The sequence below is a fragment of the Gallinula chloropus genome (assembly GCF_964237585.1).
Source record: "Gallinula chloropus genome assembly, chromosome: 1".
In the NCBI taxonomy this organism is placed as follows: domain Eukaryota; kingdom Metazoa; phylum Chordata; class Aves; order Gruiformes; family Rallidae; genus Gallinula; species Gallinula chloropus.
Genome location: NC_140085.1, coordinates 130,763,500 through 130,787,997, shown reverse-complemented (window position 1 = coordinate 130,787,997; position 24,498 = coordinate 130,763,500). Strand labels below are relative to the sequence as shown.

Here is a 24,498-nt window from a genome sequence, read left to right as displayed (position 1 = left end):
CACAGAAAGCGTTATTCTTTACCCTGCGTATAGCTGCTTGATTTGAAAGATTACTTCAAAATGAGGAAACGTGGATAAAACCCTTTGAAAACTTTTATTTTTTTACATTTCCATGAAATAAACTGATAATGGAAATAATTTTGTAAATCTGATTGCTAGTCGGTTTAGTAAATAATTTCCTGTTTTGAAACAATCTCAGAAAATAGTAGCAGATTATGTTCTATTGCTTGGTGCTCTTTCTACTGCATTCTTTTTGTCATAACAGTGGACAAATAACAACCTGACTAAACACAATTTGCTTTTATACCTAGCTGTCAACAGATACCAAACTGAGAACATTAAGTAATTATAGGTGTATCTTGGCTCACTGAGGTAGTTCCTAGCATCGTTTTTGTCTGCTTCTGTCCTGTAGAAAATAACTATGTAAGTTAACTATTTTAATAGACATCCTCAGTGTGGGATTACAAGGCCAGCTGTTCTATCAGATCGGTGTTCTCAATACGTTCCATCCACTGTATGTGCTGCTAAGGTCTCTTGATCATAAAATGTAGAGGTAAATTAATGTCTACTACAATTGCCAGACAATATTTGGTGGGATGTCTACATATCACTGCACTCTCACTGAAATAAAACTAAGTCCTAATTACTTTATTTTCTTTTCTTTCCCCAGGAAGCTACAAACAGCCTAGAAATTAAGAAAAAGTGTAAGAAGTCTGATCAAAGTGGAATTCTTTTTCCAAGAGCCTTTTCTCAATTGCCTTCTGCAAAATCTTTGGACACCCCCTCATTGTGCCATGTTTTGTGGCTTTCACTGTAAGAGGAATTTGTCTTGATGAAGATTCCTAACATTGGTAATGTGATGAATAAATTTGAGATCCTTGGGGTTGTAGGTGAAGGTAAGTAGCATTTATTTTTAAATTAATTAGAATTTTATATAGATTTGTGTTAGTACTCTTGATGATATTAAGTTTTCATTTGCAAAATATTGCTTATATGTAAGTCTTAAGAAAGTTTATTCTCTACTGCTCCTTCTAGTTCCATTCTCAAGTGGAAGGGGAACTTTGGAAGATGAAAGAAAAGGAAGAGCAATGGGATGGGGTTGTGTTTTGGGGAGAGCATGTTTGGATTTTTTTTAAAGTGTATTATATTAATTTCTCTGTAGTGATAGTGGAGGGATGCAAGTTGCCAAACTTCTCTACAAGTTTATTTAAAATGATAATTTCAGCATTTTAAAAGCTATTTACTTTTGAGTAAATTTAGTAGAATGTTTTCAGTGCACAGAAATTTAGTACAGTACCTGTATGTGCGAGTTCTGGGTAGTACGAGGAATAGTATTATTTCTATAGCCAAGAGGTGACTACTGCTTTTTTTTTTCCTGCTTTGAGACAGTTTCTCTCTCTTCTTTGTTTCAGGAGCCTATGGTGTTGTACTTAAATGCAGGCACAAGGTGAGTAAATTGCTTTTAGTCAGAGATAACTGTTCCTATTGAGCAGAACAGTGACTTTGATGAAAACGGAGATGTTACTACGTACAAAATGTGGCAGCTGGGGTGGGCTTTTCCTTGCAGTCAGTCATTCAGTTTAATTGCAGCACTATCAGAGGAAATGGCTACATCTAGTACCAAGCCTCCATTTTTGGTGTTTAATATTCATAATATGTAAAGTATTTTGAATGTTTCGTTAAAAGAATAAGAAAGTTGTGGTGGGTTTTTTTGTTATGTTTTTAAAGAAAAAAGTTTGTTTGGAATGCTCAAGCAGTCTCAATGAGAATGTCTAATTAATTACCAAATAAGGCTATCTAAGAACTTACCTGGTTTGGGAGGGGAAGGGAGTGGGATCCATGTGGAATTTTTACAGCTGTTGGACAATCAAAATGCAGTAAGAAAGCACAGATTTCTGTGTTTGTTGATTTTAATTTGGAAAAGGAAGAAAGAAAATAGGAAAGAAAAAGCCCTGTTCCAGACAGAAATGAAGTCTGGCAAACTGTCTACGCTATTTTAGCTGCTCTGTAACTTGTATGTATCTGAACTTGCTGCTCATCAACAGGGATCTCTGACATGAACTACTTCGCTGCCTTTGGAGCTGCAGTGTCGTCATGGAACAAAAAAAACTTATACTTCTCTGAAGCAAAAAAAATTAGAATCATAGACTGATTCATTTGTAGTGATCCCAGAACATGTAAAAGTTTTTATATGTAGTTCATACCTTTTTTCTATAAAACGCTAACACTCTGCAGAGGGCCTGTGGTGGCTGCTAGCATGTACACAGGGGGACTTTTTAATGGGAAATATATTTGGAGTGGCTTACAGTATTAAACTGGCTTAAAGTTAAAAAAGGAAAAAATGAACTAGAATTTGTAAAGATCCAATCTCAAGCTGAGGCCTTGTCTGGTTTGGGCAAAAGTATATTCCTCAATAATGCTTTGGTAAATTGGATATTTTTAGAGTATTTACAGAATAATCATAGAATCATTAGGTTGGAAAAGACCTCCAGGATCATCTAGTCCAACTGTCCCCCTACCACCTATATTACTTAGTAAACCATGTCCCTAAGTACCTCATCCAACCTTTCCTTGAATACCCTGAGGGATGGTGACTCTACCATCTCCCTGGGCAACCCCTTCCAATGCCTGACCACTCTTTCTGAGAAGAAATTTCTCTGAATTTGTAACCTGAACCTCCCCTGGTGTAACTTGCAGCCATTCCCTCTTGTCCTATCACTACTTATCTGTGAGAAGAGGCTGACCCCCAGCTCACCACAACCTCCTTTCAGGTAGTTGCAGAGAGCAATAAGGTCTCACCTGAGCTGCTTCTTCTCCAGGCTAAACTGGACTAAACTTCCAGGGTGAATAGTTTGAGGGCTCCCATGTTGTGACAATGCCATTTATACCAAGCAACTCTTTTCTTTGTAGAAGGTAACCTCACTAAGACTCAATAGAATTCCCTGCATTGCTTAGTGAAATTGAAGCTTTGCGTGTCTTCAGTCATGCCCTCATCTGGAAGAGCTCAGTACTCCAAGAGTATCATATAATAGCAGGGTAATGTGTTGTCTGAGCTCCTGTAAGAGCACCTTGCAGTATACCAGATGAGTAGAAAGGAAAGGCCTTGCTTTAGCAGAGGTAAATGTTTCCTCCTACAGCCTGTGTAAGGACACTGAATCGCTTGTGAGGATCTACATTTTTTAGGTAGTTGCACTGTTGTGGGGTTGGGGGTTTTTTCTGCATCTTCAAGCTTAAACAAAGCAACGGTACTGAAGTTCTAAAAGTGGGGTTTATTAGAGCATCTGTAATTGGATTTGCTGAGACCTGGGATCTCCATTATTTGGAGATCTAAAAAAAAAATAGACAAGGTATGTTGCTACATTAAGTTTAGTGATTTATGATTCTCACTTAAAACCACCTGCACCCAATGTCAAAAAGCAGATGACTTAAGGCACTATCTGCTTTACTGCAAAGTTCAACTTTGACCTGCATTGTTTTTTCCCCATCTTTCCCCTAGCTGTTTGCTGCCATAAATTTTTCCTTTTACACCTTGGTAAAATATCTTGAGAGACCTATCCCAATTTTTTTTTGCAAGGTAACATAGATTTGGAGCAGACATATAGTGCTTGTCTGTTAAGAAAACATTTGCTAATTACCATGTGAACATTAGTTTCTGTTTCATTATAGGCATCATAATAAATAGAATTATTTACTAGTATCTATGTTTTTGATGGTTTCCATTATTTTTTACTTGCTTTGCTTTTAAATGTGGAGAAACAGTGGCTATAAAGGAAGGGAATTGGAGGAATAGTTTGAATTGGAGCTTGAAGTTGTGAGAAGATGCTGCCTGTTTGCTGTAGACAGAAAAGAAGCAAATTATAAATAGGAATATCAAGGCTCTGATATTGATCATGGACTAGAATGAAAGCGATAGAACTTAAGTTGTAGAGAAACATCCTTCTAGTGGAAAGGGAGGAAGAAAAGGGGAGAGGATTCTAATTCCTGTTACATCAAATATGTTATAAAATAAAGGTGTGGGTTTTGGGTGAAGCCTAAAACCGTTGCTAATTAACTCAAAATGGAAACTTCTACCAAACCATAACAAAGATTGAGCATTAAGAATAGTTCATTGTAAACAAAGGAAGAAGAAGAAAAAAAAAAGCTAAAAAGCAGGATGCTATATGTAGTTATTCTTGATCAGAAACTGTGTTTTATTCTAACTTTCCTAATTGTGTAGAAAAAAACCCCAAAGATTTAAATCACTTTTATGAAGTCTTAATGGAGTTCCCTGGAAATGCAAGGATATGTATTTTTTTTGCTGTTTGGCTGCTGGTATGGGCATGAGGTTATTTGTATGGATGAAGAAAGAAAGATTGCATAGAACTTCTATCTGCAAGTAGCACAGCTGAACATTGAGTACATTTCGTAAATCTATTCAGAACCATGTAGGAAGTCCAGAACCAGCATAAAAGCTGGAGAATGTTGCAATATTTTTATATATGTATGTTACCAGGCCATCCTTGTGCATGTTCCCTCAACATGTACTGGTTTTTGTGCAAAGATAACAATTATGTCTAAGAATTTCAATGTAGTAGTGTTTATTTTATCTTTATAAGTGGCAAGATGCCAGGATCAAATTGTCAGCTGTTTTAAGTGAATGTACTTCCATTGTATTGGTGAGAGAGCAAATTTTGTGTAAAATGAGGAGCTAGCCCTTAATTGCAACAATTTTCCAGCATATAATCCACTGGTGCTTCAATAAGTATGTAGGGTTTTGCCCAAGTGCATTTCACTGGTGTGTGTGTGTGTAGATTTAAATCAGAGAAAATGGCATAAGAAACAAAATATCTTGACCTTATTATATGCATTTTAGCTTTCCTGGTAATGTTCCCTTAGCAAAGAAAAAACAGCTCTTCTAGAACGACTGTGTTTATTATACAGCATGTTTTTGTCACAAGTCCCTTATTGCTAATTGTGGTGTTTATCTGTTGTGTTGGGTTTTTTCCCAATGTGAAGCTAATACAAATAATGTTGGGATAAAGCAGATCTGATGTCTGAAAAGCTTTTTCCTTTTTTTTTTTATTTTAATGAGAGGACTTTTCATAAAGAAATACACTGAAGTACATTGTGCTTGGAAACACTGGAAATATATTTAATTTTCACAAACTATTAAAACAGACTGTCCTGGCTTATTTACTGGATCTCAGCTATGTTTTTCTAAAAAGAAAAGCCACTTGGACAGGTCAGCAGTGTCAGAGATCGTGGCTGAGGAAAAGAATCTTTGCTTATGTTTAGGACTTGTCAAATACTCACCCTTTAAATAAAACCACTGTCCCTTTCACATTGCAATCTGGGCTTGCAGCTTCATGCAGAGTTATCCTTTGCTAATAGGGATTTAGGAACAAGTATTTAGAGGACTCTGATGTTAGATATAAAGCTAATAGGACAATACTGTGACTTAAAATAGGTAAAAGGATAGGAAGGTGCTCTGGGAAAGCCCTAGGTGTCCAATGCCAGGCACATGAAAGAAAGAAGCTTGGAGGAAAAAAATTAACTGAAAGCTAGTGTGAGAAGAGAATGTACTGATGTACTGTAAGATACTAAACTGTATGTATAGAAGCAAACCTTGAAAATTATAGCTGCGAGTAGGAGGAGTTTGTAGAAATGAGATGGATATATCCTTGGATGGCTGAGATAAGTGGAGACTGTGTCTAGGTAGAGGAGATGATGACACTGGAACAAGGGGTCATTCATTGGAATGAGGCAGAGCTCACCACAGGGCCGGGCTGATGAAGGGTTCCTACCAGGCAGCAGTCAGACCGCGGCTGTTCTGCTCATGCTGTGTGTCTAGTTCGGAAGCACTGATGCCAATTTCTGCTTTCGTTCCCATCCACAGAGCATGCATAGTGGTTTGCCTTGTCTAGCCAGGGTTTCTCAAAAATTGAATTGAACACGCATAAAAGACCCAGATGCAAGTCTGTAAAAAAATAAGGTCACTTTTTTCTTCAGAGCAGGATTTCATTATTATCCGGTAAATAAGGAATAGATTGCATCTTAAGAAATGAGACTGAAACACCTGGATGCCTAAAACTGATGGCTATATAAGTAACAAAGCGTGGCAGCTGATGGTTTTCCACTTTTTAAATCTGCTGTAGTGGGGAGCTGGCAGAAACTTGCAGGAAAAAGACCCTGAAAATATGCAAAAGGGAAGATGCCTGTATACATATATGTATGTATGGATTTATGTGTTTTCTTAGGTTAGCCAGGTGTGCAGAAAGGTGTGTGGTGATGCAAATTCTCTAAAAGCACAGAAGAAATGTATGAAATGTTCTAGACTTACCCTTTCTCTTGCTATGTGCCATGTCTTATCAGAGTCCTTGGAGCCTGAGGGGATGCAGTTTAATGATTTAGAAATGTAATACCACTTGTTCTTGTATGTACAAGATCTCCTGCCTAGTAAGATGTTTATACTGATTTTTTTTTTTTTTTTAGAACTGTGTCTCCTTTTGGTTGTTCTGTATTGTATGAGACATCTTTAGACCTTTTTCTTTAGGATAAACACCACTGAATTCCATCATTAAAAACAAACAAAAGTATTCAAACTCCTTCTGTGACAAGGTTAGCTGCTTGGCTGATGAGGGAAAGTCTGTGGATACTGTCTACCTGACTTTATTAAAGCCTTTCACACCATTTCTCACAGCATTCTCCTGGAGAAACTGGCTGTTCACAGCATGGACAGCCATACTCTCTGCTGGATAGAAACTGACTGGATTGCCAGGCCCAAAGAGTTGTGGTGAATGGAATTAATTCCAGTTGTCCAGTCACAAGTGGTGCTCCCCAGGGCTCAGTCCTGGGGCCAGGTCTCTTTAATACCTTAAACGGTGATCTGGACAAGGGGATCGAGCGCACCCTCAGTGAGTTTGCAGATGACACCAAGTTGGGTGAGAGTGTTGATCTGCTTGAGGGTAGAAAGGCTCTACAGAGGGGTTTGGACAGGCAGGACTGATGGGCCAAGGCCAGCTGCGTGAGGTTCAGCAAGGCCAAGTGCCGGGTCCTGGACTTGTCACAAGGACCCCATGCAGTGCTACAGGCTTGGAGCTGTGGCTGGAAAGCTGCCCAGTGGAAAAGGACCTGGGAGCTTTGGGTGACAGCTGGCTGTTCATGAGCCAGCAATGTGCCTGGGTGGCCAAGAAAGCCAACAGCATCCTGGCCTGCATCAGAAATAGGGTGGCCAGCAGGACTAGGGAAGTGATCGTTTCCCTCTACTCGGCACTGGTGAGGCTGCATCTCAAATATTGTGTTCAGTTTTGGGTCACTCACTTCAAGAAGGTCACGTAGGTGCTGGAGCGTGTCCAGAGAAGGGCAACAAAGCTGGTGAAGGGCTTCAAGCGCACAAGTCTTTTGAGGAGCAACTAAGGGAATTGGGGTTATTTAACCTGAAGTAAAGGAGGCTGAGAGGAGACCTTATCACTCTCTACAACTACCTGAAAAGAGCTTGTAGCCAGGTGTTGGGGGTTGGGTGTCTTTTCCCAGGTAACAAGCAATAGGATGAGAGGAAATGGTCTCAAGTTGTGTCAGGGAAGGCTTAGATTGGATATTAGGAAAAATTTCTTCTTCGAAAGGGAGTTGTTGGTCATTAGAAGAGGCTGACCAGGGAAGTGGTTGAGTTGCTACCCCTGACGGTGAGTAGCTGTGGTGCTTGAGGACATGGTAGGCTTGGCAATGCTAGGTTAATGGTTGGACATAATGATCTTAAAGGCCTTTTAAAACCTAAGCAAGCTTCTGATTCTGAACCTTAGTTTAGAGAATCGTTTGGCTACTTCAGTGCATTGAAGAATGACTATTTTAATAGGTTTAATACTTCCAGGCAATTTCCTCTTTAGATTAGCATTTAATTTTTGTCTTCTTTGAGCCTTCAGTAATACTCTTGCTGATAAATTTGTGCACATCAGAATATCTGAAGGAAATACTGATCTCTTAAAGGTACGGTTTATTCAGTAGAAAATGCAATGAAGCACATAGAATCACTAGGCTTCATTTTAGTATCTTGGCCTTTCCCATGTCTCTTATGACTGGAATTCCTACTGACCAGCAGTGTCACAGTTTCCTTAGTTTTCCATTTGAAATCAATGTTTTTCTGTTCCTCCACGTAGCTGCATGTAGCCCATCTCAAAATCTGCAGCCTTCACACTACTTGGTTGTCTTTGAGTTCAGTCAGGAGCTCCCCATTTACCAGTGCTGGCCAACCTGAGAAATTTTTCACAGCTTGCTTACTGCATGTTGGAGCGGGCCATTCCTGTGCTTTGAGAAAAGTCATCCTTGAAGAGCAAGCAGCACTCCCAGAGACCCACACCCTTTGGGGCTGGCTATATCTGTTCTTGTGAAGGTCCAGGGTTGCAACTACACTGTCCATCTTCCTTAGTTCTTTCAGGATCTACAGTTCCACTGTATCACGGTGCTCTGCATCAGGAGATGCTGTCTGTTGTAATTACAGTAAGAAAGGCACTCAGACTCTCTAAATTGTGATTTAAAGTGCTACTTCTTTATAGTCTTAAATTTAATAAAAATGGTCCAGGTAAGCTTACATCCTTTTAGATGCTGGGAACCCTGAGTTGTACAGCATCAAACGGTCCACTGTTCAGGGTGCAGAAAACTGTGCAGACTCTATAAGAAGAGCTTACCCTGTTTTTATTTAAGCTATCACAGCATTTTCTCAAATGAAAACTCTGTTAATCTCTCATACTGTCAAGCAGTGTGGCTGTGAGAGCTTCTTTCTGTGCATGCAGGTGCAGAGTGGGAGCAGCCTGCAGACTCCTCTGTTATGAGGGGCTGGTTGAGTTTGTCCTGTGGTGAAATGACTTCCTCAGGTGAACCCTCATGTGGAACACTAACTTCTTGCTTTACAGTGGTCTGATCAGGGTTAACTGCCTCTTAGGTTATCATCAACTCTCACAAGCCTGTTGCTTTATTAGTCAGTTGTGTAAAGAAATTTGCAGCATCTTCCGAAAATCTCTCAAAGTTCTCTGAGTCCTCAGTGATAACTGGGCTTTACTGTAAGGCTTCAGAAGGCTTTGTCTACTTCATTTTATTGATCAGGTGCTTTGAAGCAGATGTCCTCCCTAATGTCACTTCTAACACTCATGCAAAAACTTTTGGCTTGTTTCTTACCTGTTTCAAAGCCAGTGTCACTGTGTTCAAGCCACTGTTTCCTCTGCAAGAATCTCTTTGCCTTCTTAGCTCATCGTCCTCAAAATATCCCATGTCTGTAGCAGTGCTCTGGTCAAAACTAAAAGGTAAGGGTACTTGTTTGTAAAAGTTGCAGGTTTTTTCAGTGTGTTTGGTTTTCTGACATTCTCTAGATCTTTTTTTTGAGGTTCCTTATCTTTACAGCACATGTTTAGCCAAGTGCTTGAACTGAAAAATACAGCCTTTGTTGCTGTTTATCTTCAGTACTTTTTTTCTGGTATTATTGTCTGTACTGTTTTTTCTTTTACTTTGGATTTTACTGATTTGATAGTAGTTCCTGTTGGGATGACTGTGAAATGAAATGAGGAGATGAAAAATCTGAGTTCTCAAAATGACCATGGATTACTACCTGCAGGTTTTTTTCCCCTCAATGTTATAATGTTTCAAATAATGGAAGTCATATGACCTGATTTCAGATTTTGACAACTCATAAGAAACTAGCAGTGTCTCGCATTTGAACCTAGAATACAAGTTGTGGTGATTCACAGAATCACAGAATTCAGTAGTTTCTGGTTCTTGGTGTGTATATTTCACTACATTTTTTGTAATACTTTGATAATTCTAAAAGACTGTATCGATATTCAGGAAGATTATCTAGGCAGCAAAAGACATAGGCTTAGCAATGGAAAACTTCATAACTAGTCAAGAACAAAACAATAGATATTGGTTGGAAGTAGGTCTTGTCAGAGAGACCCTATTTCTTACTTTGAATCATGTGTCACTGATAAAGAAAACTACATATGTGGCAATCTGTGTATATGGCTGAGAGCTGCGGGAGATTCTAATCGGTGTTTCGGTATAATTTCTAAGAAGTGTGGATTTGAGAACTGGCAGATTAACAGACCTCAAAGCAACTGTGAGTAGGCAGTTAAGGAGCAGTTTTGGCAGAGCTAGATACTAGGTATAATATTGCCAGTCAACATTTTAATGACTGCTAGGAAGGTAAATATGAAGGTACTGCTCTTAAAAGTTACAGAAAACTGACTGCAGTGGTAAGCAATAGAAGTTGCTAATGCAGAGCATTTAACATTACATGGCAAGTGATTCAAATCAGGCAAAGGCTATTCTAAAAGTTTAATGTTTGTATTTCTTCATATATGGTTGACTTTTAAAATTTGAACCTTCCAGGAAAAATCTGAATTATTTTGGGAGCATTTTCAGCACTCAGTTTTATTATTTCAGCCTAAAGCTGAAGCTAAGCAACTCATAGATTTTTTTTTTTTTTTTCCAACCTACTACCCTGATGGACACAAGAATCAAGAGTCATTTTGAATCAAATAAATTCAGCTAGCTCAGTATCTTAAAAATTACTTTTAGAGGTAAACAAGGGATTAAGAACAAAGAAGGCATTTTGGGATACTCCCACATGGTATTCAGTCACTAACTGGTACAATGCTACTGGAAAGTCATTATCACCAGATTATTCTAGCACAGATTATGCCAGCAGTGTTTTTTTACTACCTTATCCTATGCCTAAATCCACTTGTATTTTGGCTTCTACTTGTCTGTGTATCCTGTTTCAAATATTAACAGACATTTCTTTATACTGTGTATTCTGTCCTTCAGTATTTTTTTTGTATGCTATCAATTTACATATAACTATCCTTTGCTTAAAATCATGTAAAAAGTACAGTGCCAAAACCTACAGATTAATGTCTAAAATGTCATTGTTCCTATTGTTATCTCATTGCTGCCTATGGTTACATCCTCAAATTTTTGTGCTGATCTTTTTTGTTGAGTCTTGTACATAATTAAAATCATGTGGTTTTGCTTTGTGGCAAGATGGTTCTAACCACAGCTGGGAGCAAATATCTGTGCAGCACACCATTGTTTTTCAGTAATGGCAGTTTACCAGTAGAGGATTATTGCACTTAATGCTGTTGCTCCTCAGGCTAAAGCACCAACTCACCAATGTGTCGTTGTGCCAGAATTTGTGTGAAATACATACAGCGAATGTGAGACCTGTATTTAGTGTGCCAGTAGTTAATGTTTGCAATAGTCATGAGTTGAGATCTGTCTTGAGTATTATGTGAGGAAAACAGCTATTGGGCAAACTTCTGGCTGAAAATTCTATTAACTCTTTAATAAACATTTGCTGCCATTTCACCATTAGGCAGCGAGTAACCTTTTAAATTCCTTGCAGAATTCTGGTTTGAAATGTCAGTTGTATAGTATTTCTTTCATGGGCTTCCATACTCTGCCTCCATGGCATTCCTTTGAGTGCAGTAGCAACAGATGAGCTTGGTTTGTGCTAATTCACTTCAGTTATCACTTTTCTATATGTGTACAGAAATCATGTACAGCCAGCATCTGTAGCTTCTTGCTATGCAAGGTAGATGCTGTAATGGAGTATTGAAAGCTTCAAAACTTTCATTTTTCACTGATGTGTTGTGGCATTTGTATATACCTGAGGCTCTTCCATAGTCCTCTCAGTTCCTGTGGCAGGGGAAAACAGATAATCAGATTAGCATATATTATATTTTAAATTTCATTGATAGCAGTGAAGTCCTGAATTATTTTAAACTAAGTGGAAGATTAATATTTGTGCTGTTACTGCTCCAGACATCAAATAGGTGTGCAGAGTGAAGGGTAGAAATGAAGTTGCTGAGATCTCAGTGACTGACAAGACAGCTGACTGGTCTCTCCTCCCCTCTCACCCCCAAGGTGGGCTATGCATCACAAGATTGCTGTCTTGTATTTCTTTTTCTTTAAGTTTTATTCCCAAGTATCATCTTTCAGCATTTTTGAAAAGAGTTGTTTCATAAGATATCTTACTAAGGCCTTAAAGCACTAATTTTGAGGAAGCTATCCAACTCTAAAATGACTTACCTTCTTCAGTGGGGAAAGTGAGATCTCTGGCGTTGTCTCAGTTTCTTATAAGTCTGAGTCCTGGAATTAACTGAAGTAAACATTTGGTTTTGACACTTTTAAGGCTATACAGGATGAGAGGATAAAATGAGGTAGTCCCATGTCTCCTTTTGATTGCTTTTGTTGTGTTTTCTGACTGTTGCTTGTGCTATAGATTGTTAGGGTATACTGTACTTCAAGGATTTCTTTCTTTTTTCTCTCTTTTTATATGAACTCCTGCTATCTTTTTCAGTCATGTGCGATGACATCTTTGAGAGAACCTGGCCAGATTGTACAAAGAAGGCATAAAAATAATGCATTAATTTTAGTGGTTTTCATTATTCACTTTGTCTGTAGCCATTATCAGTGAAACAGTGCTGCTCTGATGTCTGAGGTTGTGTTGTTTCCCCTCCAGTCCTTCCTGGCAATCAGACTGCTCTATGAAAGCCCCCCTGTAGGATACTCCTTTCCCCTACCACCTCCTTTGTACTTGCCATGCTATGAGCCCTGCTCAGCTGTGGGCGGTATTCCGTATTTAAAATTGGCATTCCCTCCCTGATTTCTTCCCAAAAGCTAATTTAGAAAATGAAGGTGCAGGGAGAAAATGAGAAAGAGCTTTCAGAGGGGAGAAAATAACTGGGTGTGCAAGGGGATGCTAAGATTCCTTTTTTTAGATATGTTGAATTTAAAGCAGTACGATATGAGGGTGTTACTTTCTGTGCCACACATTTGGATGGCTTGAGGTGGCTTGCCCATGGTGACATCGGGTGACGTTATTTCATGCAGCACAAGGCTGGGATGCAGAGAGACCTGATGGTGTAGCACATCTTCAAGGCAAGAGGGGAGAGGGAGAGATACAAGTGATCGCACTTACAGTCCAGTAATGTAGATAACTGAAGGAGGCATGGAAGCTCGAGTAAAGAATCACATCTTGCTTTGAAAAGGTTCAATGAAATCTATTATGGATGGTTTTCAATTTAAATTAAGTTAGAAATAAGTTATTTCTCTGTCACAGCATCTTAGTATTTCTTTTAGTCACGTAGCTTCTTCCAGTTTGTCACCCTAATGGCTCTAGACTAACCAGGCATCTGCTGCACTTCTTTTGTTTCATAAAGAACCTGCATGTCTTTCTCACAGTCTTTTACATAACTGGCTACATGAATTTGTGCCACGGGTACCGGTTTAGCTAATTGAAAGGTTACTGCTTATGCCAGAAATAACACTTTTCCTAGGAATATTGCCGATAAATAAACATGCTCCTTAGTAGTTGCTGCATTACTCCCACCTGCAAATGGATTATGTATTCTTACACTTGGATTAACACAGGAATCACATTCAGACCTGCAGCAGTGTGTTCTGTGGCTGCCCCTAATGGCTCTTAATTGCAAACAGCTTGTAGTGCGATACCTTGTTCTAATGCACTTGTAAGTGAAATCCTGTTTTCAAGTGTAGGTGTGACGAGCGCACAAAGCCAGACTATCCACACAAATTATTCTTCCTTGCAAAAAGTTGAAAATGTTCTGCTGAAAATTAAAGTTTAAGAAACCGAGTACAGTATTTTTCAGCAGCAGCAGAAGAAATTGAAATGAATGAGGATTTGAGGGGGTCTCGGATCATTAGGCGAGTAGTGATGCAGGCTAGGGAATTTATAGTTAATTGAAATTAATATATGGGAGAAGGAACAACATATGGCTAATTATAGGACATCTGTAGTAGCATGAACTTGCTTGAATATTGGCTTATGGTCTTGTCATCAAATTGCAACTTACCGTGTAGCATAATGGATGCAAAAAACCCTGTATTTCTAATTTCTGAGCTAATTGTTTTCATGAGGGGGAATTTTATAGACTACTTAAACTTTTGTAGGACATGTGAGCAGCTCTAGGAGCATGAGGTTAATCGCTGATCTCTGGACACTTTATGAATTTAAATAACAGTAAAATAGAGCAGTTCTTGAGAAGATCATTGATGTATGTTATTAAATGTACGATGGTAAAAATGGATCTGGATCATCTAGCTGGCTTTTGAAGTTATTTGTAGAAGCCAAGTTGATCTTACATGCTACTGCACTGAAGGGTCTTGAACATACTGATACATTAACTTATTTTCTTTATTTATTCTGTGATTGTGAAGTCTTTTTTTAAGCCATGAGTCTTGGAAAAGGAATGTTTGATAGTGTAGGTAAAACATTCACGATAACAATGAAAACATTCCCAGCATTTATTTCACTTTATCCAAAAACTGTAAGCTCTTCTCAAAATGCATGTTTTTTCATCAGGAAGGGCTATAGAGTATTTTTTAAATAGAAAATTGTCCTTCTGGATGTTAATCCTTCTGGTTAAAGGAATTTAATTTTCCATGATAACTTAGTTCTGTGTCACTCCTAATTGGTGGGATGACCTCCTAAAAATATAGAAGACTTTTTATTATTTTTGAATAAAAAATTATATGAATAAAAAATTATTTTATTATTTTTGAATAAAAATTCCTGGAATATGTAACTTCTTTTCAAGAAGTTTATTTCTCATACAAAGCCTTATTTCCCCAATAAATGCGGGGAAAAAGGAAAGTGGTTTCCATTTCTAGCATTACAGCTGTTTTAAATGTGTAAAATCTCATGTAAAGACGTTAATAACTGCACTTACTGTATGTTGGTGTGTGATCTCAGCTGCAAGCCCAACTGACTAGACAAGCCTGGTACCAGAGTATGGCAGTCACAAATTTTGGATACAGCGGGAGGCCAGACTGAGCTCTGGAACAGAGACTCTTCTGTTAAGGCTGCGTAGCGCTCAGCATTTCTTTAGCTGGCAGCAATTGTTACAGGTTTGCTCAGAACTGGGAGCATTCTTTGTTACGTACCCTTATAAATAGATTGCATATAGTTATAAAACCCTCATGAATATGTACTTCTGGTTTTGCTACGTTTAGCTACACCTGGACAGTAAAGCTCAGTGAATCTTTTACTTGCTTTTGATAAAGAACAGTCTAATGGCATGCTAGCTTCTCCTGTTCTAAAGGGTACCTATTTAAGCTGCTCCTAGTTTAAAAGGAAAACCAAAACAACCTCTGGATTTATAAAGCATTTCCCTTTTTACTGTGTTACCCTGGAATTACTTCGGCTGAGAATGCCAGATTAGACTGATCTTCATGCACATCCCTTTTACATCTTAGCACCCTACGACATAATGGCTTGACTTTACACGTTATGAAAAATCACCCACTTTATGGGATTCTTTTTCTACTTTTCTGTATGTGTAGCAAAGTGAGGATTTCTTTCTTGAACAGCACGAGTAACTTTGTTGGAAATGGATACCCACATTGGTCTCTGGTTTATAGTTGCTTGTGCCTTAAAAACTTTGATAAAGAATCTTCTGTTTCTTCCTCCATGTGAATACTGTGTTTCTGTAGTCTGCTGCAACATAGAAAGATTAATTTAACAAAATTCAGTGTAAATCTTATGGAAGGAGAAGGTGAATATTTGCAGGATCTTGAAATGGAATGATTGTGCCCACTGACACCCATTCTTCATGATTTCATTCACTTGTACCCTCATACTCACACTCTTAGAAGTGTAAAGGTGTGTGCATGCCTATGTGGGCGGTATCTGATTTGGGCAGTGTCTCCAATGAGCAGGATGGAAGACAAGGGTAGGTAACTGTCAAGTCCCTGCTTTGTGTCTGGAGTTCCTCTTGGCGGTGATGACAAATGAGTTCTAACACCTTTTGTGTGTAGTTTATGTTTAGAAGCTGCCCATTGTTATGGGAGGGTCCTTAGCCTCAGTCTTGTTCATTTCCACTTCCATGAGTCTATTATCTGTTTTTCCTTGTTTGGAATCTGTGTTTGAAATGTGTGTCTATGATCTGTTTCCCTGCTGCCATCCTCCTCCTTAGGATGCAGGGTCTGCTTGTGAGTCAGCTGTGCTGCAGCTTTCTGGGCTCAGTCGAATGTTTTCCTCAATTTTACTATTGGAGCACCATCCTGGGAACAGTCTTCTCTGTTACCAATAAAAATTATTCTTGGAGGCCTTGTTCAGGAGTTTCTTCTTAAGCTTATGCACACTTGTGTGCAGACTTCCTTAACGTTTCCCCCAACACTTCTGCAGCAGAAACAAGGTGCTCGAACACGTCTGTTCTCTGAGAAGCCGGTTGCGGTTGTGTGAGTTCTAGTATAGAGTTGTGCTGCCTTAGGCAATAACTAAGAAGCAGTTGGCCATAAAACACTCTAGAGATGGAAAGCTTAGTTTGTGTGCTGTTATATTCCCTAATTTTTCAGTCCACAAACATTCTCTATAATATCGAGAACTCTTCCAAATGCGTGTTATGAAGCCTATTTTTACACACAGTTCTAACAAGATAATCACAGATTCCAGTGTGCTGAAAACTAATTGCAAAGCAATTTTCTTAGATTTAACCTTGGCTGAACAAAGTTACTATCATTATCAACTTTCCTTTTGGCTGTAGAGAGCTTTTTTTTTTAATACTGTGAGGTTTCCAGGTATAGCAGAGGTAGGTGACATTTAGAAGTATAATTGTGCACCCAAGTGTGGAAAGATGAAATTCTGTAGGACCAAAAAACCCTATTTGGCTGGTTACACCTACCTCTTCTTTTGACAGTACACATCTTGACCAGGAGGCAAACTATCTTCTTGAAATCAATTAACATTTCCAACAGAGAAGGAGTAATGCCATGTTTATGCACAGAAATATGTTACAGGCACTGCCATCTGCAGAATAAAGCTGACTAGCTGCTGCTTCTACAGGATCAAATTTCCTATGATTGTTTGTGAAAAAAACTCATCCAAGTGGGGTGTACCTTTTTTCCTTTTCTTTTTTTAAATATTTTTTTTATTCCACTCAGAGCATCAACTAGTGAAGAATGGTGTTAAGAAATGTATACAAGATAGTATTTGGTGGAATTGCAGCCTGGATTCTGAATCTGCTATCATTTTCTAAGTCTCATGCCTTCACTGCTGTAAATGTTGCTGTAGTGCTAAGGAATTGAAACTATTTTGGGAGCGAAAGAGAATCAGTAGAAACTTCACTAGTGACCTTTAAGAAGGCTTAAGAGATGCCAAAGAACAAAAAAAAAAAAATGGGAGGGGGTGGCATTTCTGCTTAGAAATTCTGGAATGTCGTGCTATCTTCATCCAGGTTCCCCAGGTCACATAAAATTGAGACTTCAAACCAGATCTCTCAGTTAATGAAGACAGAAGCAGATTGAGGGAGATCATCCTGTCTGTAGTGAATAGAAAGTGAGAAATACTATGATTCTCAATGAACTTGATACGCTTTATTTTGTATTAAATGAAGATCGTCTTCTGTTGCTTGACCAACATCCTTTCAAATCCACGTACGTACGTGTGCAGAGCCGTGCGCTCAGCATTTGTTTAGTTAATGAGTTACAGCAAGTGGTCACTTCTGGTCAGTTTAGAAACTGATACTTGTCCATTCCTCCTATTACCACCTAACATTTTTATACATACTAGTTAGCACACTGCTGTGCTGGTCATTTTGTGGGGATTTTTTTAATGAATGTGAGGGGAATTGAACACTCGTGCCTCGACAGGAAATACGAGTGGTAGTGGTTCTGTTGTTTTATCTTAGTATTCAGCAGAAATGTGCAAGTCTTCAACTAAGATCTGAATTTAAAAAACCTTCACAACTGAAGTCTTGTGATTATATTTTCTCATCTTTCACTCATCTCTTCATCTGAAGTTCATGTTTCAGGAACTTTCTGAAAAATTACCCTTGTTGCTAAAGCATCTTGTGCTTTTTCCCTAAATATGTTTGTGTGAAGGAAGGCAATCTTTTACCACTTTGAGCTATTAAAAAAAAAAGTGAAAACGAAGAGTCTGTTTAACTTCAATAGTCCTATTTTGCAGTAAACAAGAAGTCTCAAAATTTTTCAATGGGAGAACATGCCTTTTCTGAAATTCTCTGGCTAGGAATCAAATTATGAGGGCCTGGCTTATTCTTGCAAATAAATCTGTGGAAAGACTAAAGGAATAATTAGGTCCAGGACACTCTTGTCCAGATTTGTTTGGGTTTTTTTCCTCTTGATTTTTAGGTTAGGGTAGGTTAACAATTAACATTCTGCAAGGCCACATTTTCTTTTTTGAAGAGGTGGCAACAGTTTGCTGTTCGCAGTGTGCTGAAGGAGACCTGGATATGGAGACTGATGTGGTTTTATTCAATGAGGATTTTAACTGGCTTTAGAGTAACTACCGATTCACTTGTTAACGTTCTTTTGCATTACTCATCATACCCAAACCTTTGGCTATGGAATCTTACTTTGTAATTTCATTTATTTAAAAAAAAAAAAAGAAATCACATTCAGAATCGTGTTATAATGAAACCAAGTCAGATTTAGTGCATTCTAATGCTAGTCAACAGACTGCTGTTAGAGCTATTGTTTACGCTCTGTGCCAGCAGAAGGCTTGCTACTATATCAGTTTTCAAAGGACAGAAGGCAGCTTTTCTCTGAAGAAGCTTTGTTTTTCATAGCTGCATCTAGTTTAGACCAAGTATGGCAACGTAGCTTACTTGTATGGGTTGAGCTTTTGGATTTTTGCAGTAACATCAAATGTCTTGTATCCCCCAATCAGATCTGAAGCAGCAGTACTGCTACTAAATATTAATGAGAACTTTTAATAAAGAAAGTGTTTGAAACCTTTACTACCCAAAGAATCCTAAAGCTTTTACAATTGTTACTCTTCCTTTCGCTTCCATTTAAATGAATCTTTATAATACATTGAAACTGAGAGAAATATTGTTCCAGGAGGTAGATATATAACATGCATTCTAGACCTGTATTTTTCTTATGACAAGCTCTCATGTAAATCTTTGTGCTCTTACTCAAGGATCTTACCTGAAACATTCTCCTGGAAACTTAACATAAAGAAAGGAGCTAATTCTAATGTGGCCACTTTTTGCAAGGTTGGTTTGGCTTTTGAAAGCTTTTGTGATCTCAGGTAGTACCTTGAATTATACCAGTAAAGGGAAATGAGAGATATTTATAGCTTCACTAATATACTCACCAGAGAACATGTACTTTATTCTCTAATATGCAGGTTAGAGGAGAAGGATGAGCCTCAGAAATTCTGGTCTTGCTGCTTGCTATGCCAGATTGCCTTGTGGGATGTGAGAATTGATGCTGCACAGTTACGTTGGCAATGAGATGCTCGTACTTCAGTAGCATATTTAGGAATACTTTGCATTTCATGTGTGTATTACAAACACAATCCAATTGACTATAGTGGTATTAATACACGAATGGAAATCAAAGAATACTGGTACAGAGAAGGTAATATATCTGACATTACTAGTGTTGATCACTGTCTCTGGTGTGGACCTTAAAAACATGCATGCACAAACTTATCTGCATGCATAAAAAAAAATACAGACAGCAGGGTTGCAAAGTAACTTGGGTGGAATTAATCTCACCCACTGTTTCAGTGCGTAGGTCTTACTTAACCAATCTCCCTCGTTTATAGAAATTGAGAGAGTCCAACATCCAAAAGGCAATTCATACCATCTGGAAATGGTTAAAATCACCTGTGGTTGTTTAAGGCCCACTTCAGGCCAAATCTTCTGTCCCTTCCCCTGCTTTCATTAGCTGTGCATGAGGAAAATCTTGACAACACATATTAGAATTATAACTCTTAGCTGGCTGAAGCTAAATGAGATGGACTCTACCCCAGGAAATACTTGAGGTTTTCTGTAGATTTCTTGAGTATTTTTAAACACAGAATACACTTGTTCTCAGTTAAATTTAGCTTTGGAGATTGCTGTTTCTATTTTAGACCTGGAGAAGGGCTTCGGTTTCTTTGCATACACCAGTTGTTCTAATAAAAGAATGCTACCTTTTCCCCTCAAATACTGCCTTGCTTATATACACTGTGATAAACTCACTGTTATGCACGTCATTTTCTAGACTTCTGAAATGCAAAATTCATCATGTAACACCATATGGATACCCACGCAGCTGTCAGATGCTAGTATTTGAGATGGTGTAGCTAGTAACCTGTTGCCTTCATCCCCCGTGCATACCAGAACGCTGTGGAATGAGACTCATCTGTGGTTTTAGTGGGTTTGCAGCTATTTCTGAATTCTCACCATTCCTCTACTTTTTGGTAAAATTGGATTCCGGGAAAATTTGAGATGCTCACAGATTCATCTGCTTGTTTGTCATGCTGGTTTTAATACTAAATTCTGAGTCTAGTGGCCTTGTCCCAGTTCTCTCTTCCAATCTATTTTCTGCCTGCATTTGTCTGCCGCCTTTTTCTAATATCTTTAGCCTGTGTATTCACTGGTCATCAGCTCTTTGTTCCACACCCTCTCCCCACATAGTGCCCCATGTTTGGGACAGACTTGGTGAGAACATGACATTGTTTTCTTTTCCCTTTTTCCAAGAGGTATTAATTTGCAAGTTTTGGAAAAATTTCAGTGAACCTAAAGTCTGTGTGGTATCCTTCCCCCTCTTCCCCTCAGAAGTGCATGTGCAAGATCTAAAAGTAGGGTGTGTTAGATGGTCTTATCTGTAGGGGTGATTTCTGTAGCTTTTTTTTAATATTCCTGGAACTTTAGTGATGCTTAAACTTTTTTCTCCTTTTTGAGATATAAGAGAAAATCTACTGATCTTTATATGGTGTCTTTAGATGCTCTAGAAACTGCCTGAATTAAGTCCACAAGCTCTCTTTCTCAATTTAGCTCCGAAACTGAAATTTCATTTGTAGAAATGCTATTTTTATGAAGACTTAGCTGCTGTTACTTCTTCATCTATTAATAGTAACAGAAGTCTTCCTTGGGTGCAGATTCCTTTATTACCTCACGTACATTCTGCTTCTTAAGGTAGCTAAATTGCCATGCAACTTGTGCAGAGGCACAGCCTTCCTGTTCCTCTGACCTCTGCAACAGTCATCAGTAAAACCCGTATGTGTTTGAGGTATGAATCTTGCCTGCTGTCGTCTTCTTAAGCAGTTTGGACTGAATTTTAATCCTTAACGCTATTCCATAAAGGGGAGAAAAATCTCTGAGGAATGCAGTTTTAAACACTTGGCAGAGCAAAATGGCACTTTTCTTAAGAGACAAGAATTGATCTTATTATCCAAAGAACGTGCTGTCAGTATAATCCTAGGAAAGAAAAGCCTTTCTTTCTCTGCAAATCTGAATGCAGAAGCTTTAAGAAGAAACGAAGATGCCCGCTGAAACTCATATCAATATCCAGACTTGAAAATGCTTTTCAAAAAATAGCTAAATTGAAAGGGAAGTAGGAAAGCGTGTTGGTTTAGGATTCCATCCATCAGGCTGGTAGGGGAAGAGTCAGAAGTGAGGAGAACTGATCAATAAAACGTCAGGAAAAATCACCCTGTTCTATCATAATACTGAAACAACTGAAAAATTAAGGACAATAAAATAGTAACAACTTGCCCATAATAGCACTTTCCCTGCTGTAAGTTTGCCCTAGAATTTTCCTTTGAAAAGAGCATAATGTCAGCAAAAATAACTCTTGATTGTGGGGGGGAAATATAGCAAAAAGATGTCTTTTTCTAAATACCACAAAACGCTTGGGAGGGGAAGGAGGAATATTTTATTTCCATAAAACTGTTTTCTAATAGAAGAAGTTGCCAAAGAACTGAGATTAGAAAATACAGATGGAATTTCTGTTCAAATTTATCATCCATTCCCTAGAGAAAACCACAAAGACATTATCATTAAAGATCTGAAGGAAGCGAAAGGGTTGTTACCTTAGTGCTACTTGAGGAGAAAGGAGGTACCATATGCCAGAGGACATGAAATGGTATATTCGTAGGGCTAATGTTAGAAACATTCCACAGCCAATCCTGTCAACAACCTAAAACCAGATTTCCAAAGCTGTTGGTTACATTCAGTAACTCGTTTTACCTACTAAACTGCATGGAAAAGACAGTGTTATATATTTTATGTGCCTAAAATGGGAAGAACACCAAACCACAAACCAGTTTTCAGTGTAAAACTTTTTTCAATTGCAAACACTATGCATAAAAATTCTCATCTTTGGGATTCTAGACAAGAACAGCATTGTAGCTCAGGCTTTTCTCCAGTTATCATTACTGACATAGTCTGTCTTTCAAATTAATGTATTAACCCACAAAATAAACTCAGCCATGGCTCTTGCTTCTGTTACAGAGCAGATCCGGCTCTGTGGTATCTGAACAGATGAATCCCACCTCTGGTGGTTTATGGCCTGCTCCAGAATATGGAGTTGTTGCTGCCATTTGCACATGAGAGGGAAGTGGAAGTTAGGATACACCTCGTGTAAGTCCACTGCATGGAAGCGACAGTAGCTGCTGCTCTTTTTTTCCTCTTACCTTTCCCCACCCCCAACCCAATCACCAAGATAGGCAATTTTTCTTTCAAAGATAATAGTAAACTGAGCAAATCAAGCTTGGGAAATCCTATTCTAGCTTGTGCTCTACACCAAAAATTTACATAATGTTTAAAAACTGTTAAAGTAGAATTAATACTGGAGCTTTTTGATGCATAAAAGCACTTCAAGAAAGATGGTCTCAAATGACATTTCAGTTTCTCTTTGTATGAAGAAGTGTCTCAGATACATAGGCAGTCTAGTGACAGCAGAGCCAGGCAAAGTCTGAGGTGCTCAGTGCCACCTTTGCCTTGGTCTTCACCAGCAGTCTTCCAGGTCTCTATGCTTGGGGAAGGGGATGAGGAATAAGATGAATTACCAGCAGCAAGGGAGAATTGAGTTTGGAATGACTCAAGAGAACTCAGTCTACACAGTTTGGTGGGACCAGTCAGTCAGCATCCAAAGGTACTGACTCCTTGCAGCAGTAGCTCTTGATTTTCTTTGAAAGGTTGTGGAGACTCTGGGAGGTATTTCATAAAAAGGGAAGGGACCTTCATTTTTTTTTAAAATGAAAAGAAACAGACATAGAAAGCATTCTAACTGATTTTACCCTGGATTGGAAGATACAGATATGATTTGCATTCATTTCCCATACATGCTTAAGCTGAATCTGTACTTTGATTTTATTTTCTTTCCATGTACTGGTAGACCTGGAAAGATGATGTAATTAACATACAAATTTGGTATGTATGTATGTATAGACCTGTGAAAGTGTCTCAACTCCTACTGTAGTCAGTGGAAATCTAGTCAAGGAGCAGAGGGGAGTTCTACTCATGCTTCTTGGGGATGAAATGTGTGCCTAAGCATAAGGTCCTTCAGCTGTTGGCAATATCTGTGATGCTATGCCTTACTTCTAGCTTCTCCTCTAGGAGAAAATCCTCTGCCATTTCTGCCAACACTATGTGATTAGTGTAGATACCTAGGGAATTTTAAATGCTTACTAGATGCCTGGGTTTAGGCTACCAAATCATGTCTTGAGCGGCTATTCAATTTAGAGCTCTCCAGCTCTGCTTGTTTTAGTAGGAGCTTGAACACACAACTTGCATGCAGGTATCTGAATTTAGATGTCTTAATCTAAAACTGAATTCCACCTGAAGAGTTTCAGCTTCGGGAACCTGCTTGACAAGTTTACCTTTGGTTCCTAGTAGGTTTTGTTTTACAGATTAAAGAGGATGCTTGTCAGGCTGTTAAGAAAAAAAATAAACACATAAGTGTAAAATCTGAAAGTATCAGAGAAAAATAAGTGGTATCCTTTGCAGAAGTAAAGATTTCAAAATTAATGCTTGAACTGGGATGAACTTCAGAAGTTCAGCTGATCACACTGAAACTGTTTGGTGCTCAATGCTGTAGTAACAACACTGAAGGCTTTGACACTGATACATGTTTAAAACAAACCAACCAAATATTTTCCCTTAAGTTTTACCTACTTTTGAGTTATAAGGTGCCCAAGGAAGGTGCTTTACATTAGGAGTAACACAGAATTAAGAAATAAAATGCTATTATAAACATGTTGCTGACCTCTACGTGTGTGGAGTCAGCAATATCTTAAAGGCAACCATAAAAGTAGTACAGGTTCTCTTCCTGCTTTTTCCAATTTACTATCACTTGTATTCCAAGTGTCAAGATCATGCTCTAAGAAGTAATCAAATATCTGCCCAATGCAGAATTATGCTATTTATAAATAGCTTAATTTTTATTCCCCGAATTTCCAGTGTTAACGAGCTAAAAAATATATCACATAGAACTGGAATAAGATTGAAGTCTGAAGCTGACATGACTGTTACTGACGTTTTGATATAAAAAAATATAGCCACTTACTGAATTTGGATTCTGTTTTACATCTAGGGTTGGGATTAAACAATACTGTCAAATTGTAAAATGACATAGATTAACACTACAATAGGATGTAATGAAGGCCAGATTATATTAAAAAACCTGGTACAGTAATACTGTTTTACCATGAAAAGCCAGAATAGCTGCATTTATAGTATTTAAAAGCTGCTTTTTGTTCAAGATCCTTTT

The 24,498-nt window shown here is 38.3% G+C and overlaps 1 protein-coding gene across 1 annotated transcript in view; it reads left to right on the top strand.

Annotated features, from left to right (window-relative positions):
* Positions 1-832: 832 nt before the first annotated feature.
* Positions 833-24,498, top strand: part of CDKL5 (cyclin dependent kinase like 5) — a gene marked incomplete at its 5' end in the record, with an annotated part of 83,215 nt that continues 59,549 nt past the window's right edge. Inside the window, 2 exons of the mRNA XM_084275185.1 lie at positions 833-896; positions 1,413-1,447. Coding sequence (XP_084131311.1) covers positions 833-896; positions 1,413-1,447 — 99 coding nt within the window. The remainder of the gene's footprint in view (positions 897-1,412; positions 1,448-24,498) is intronic.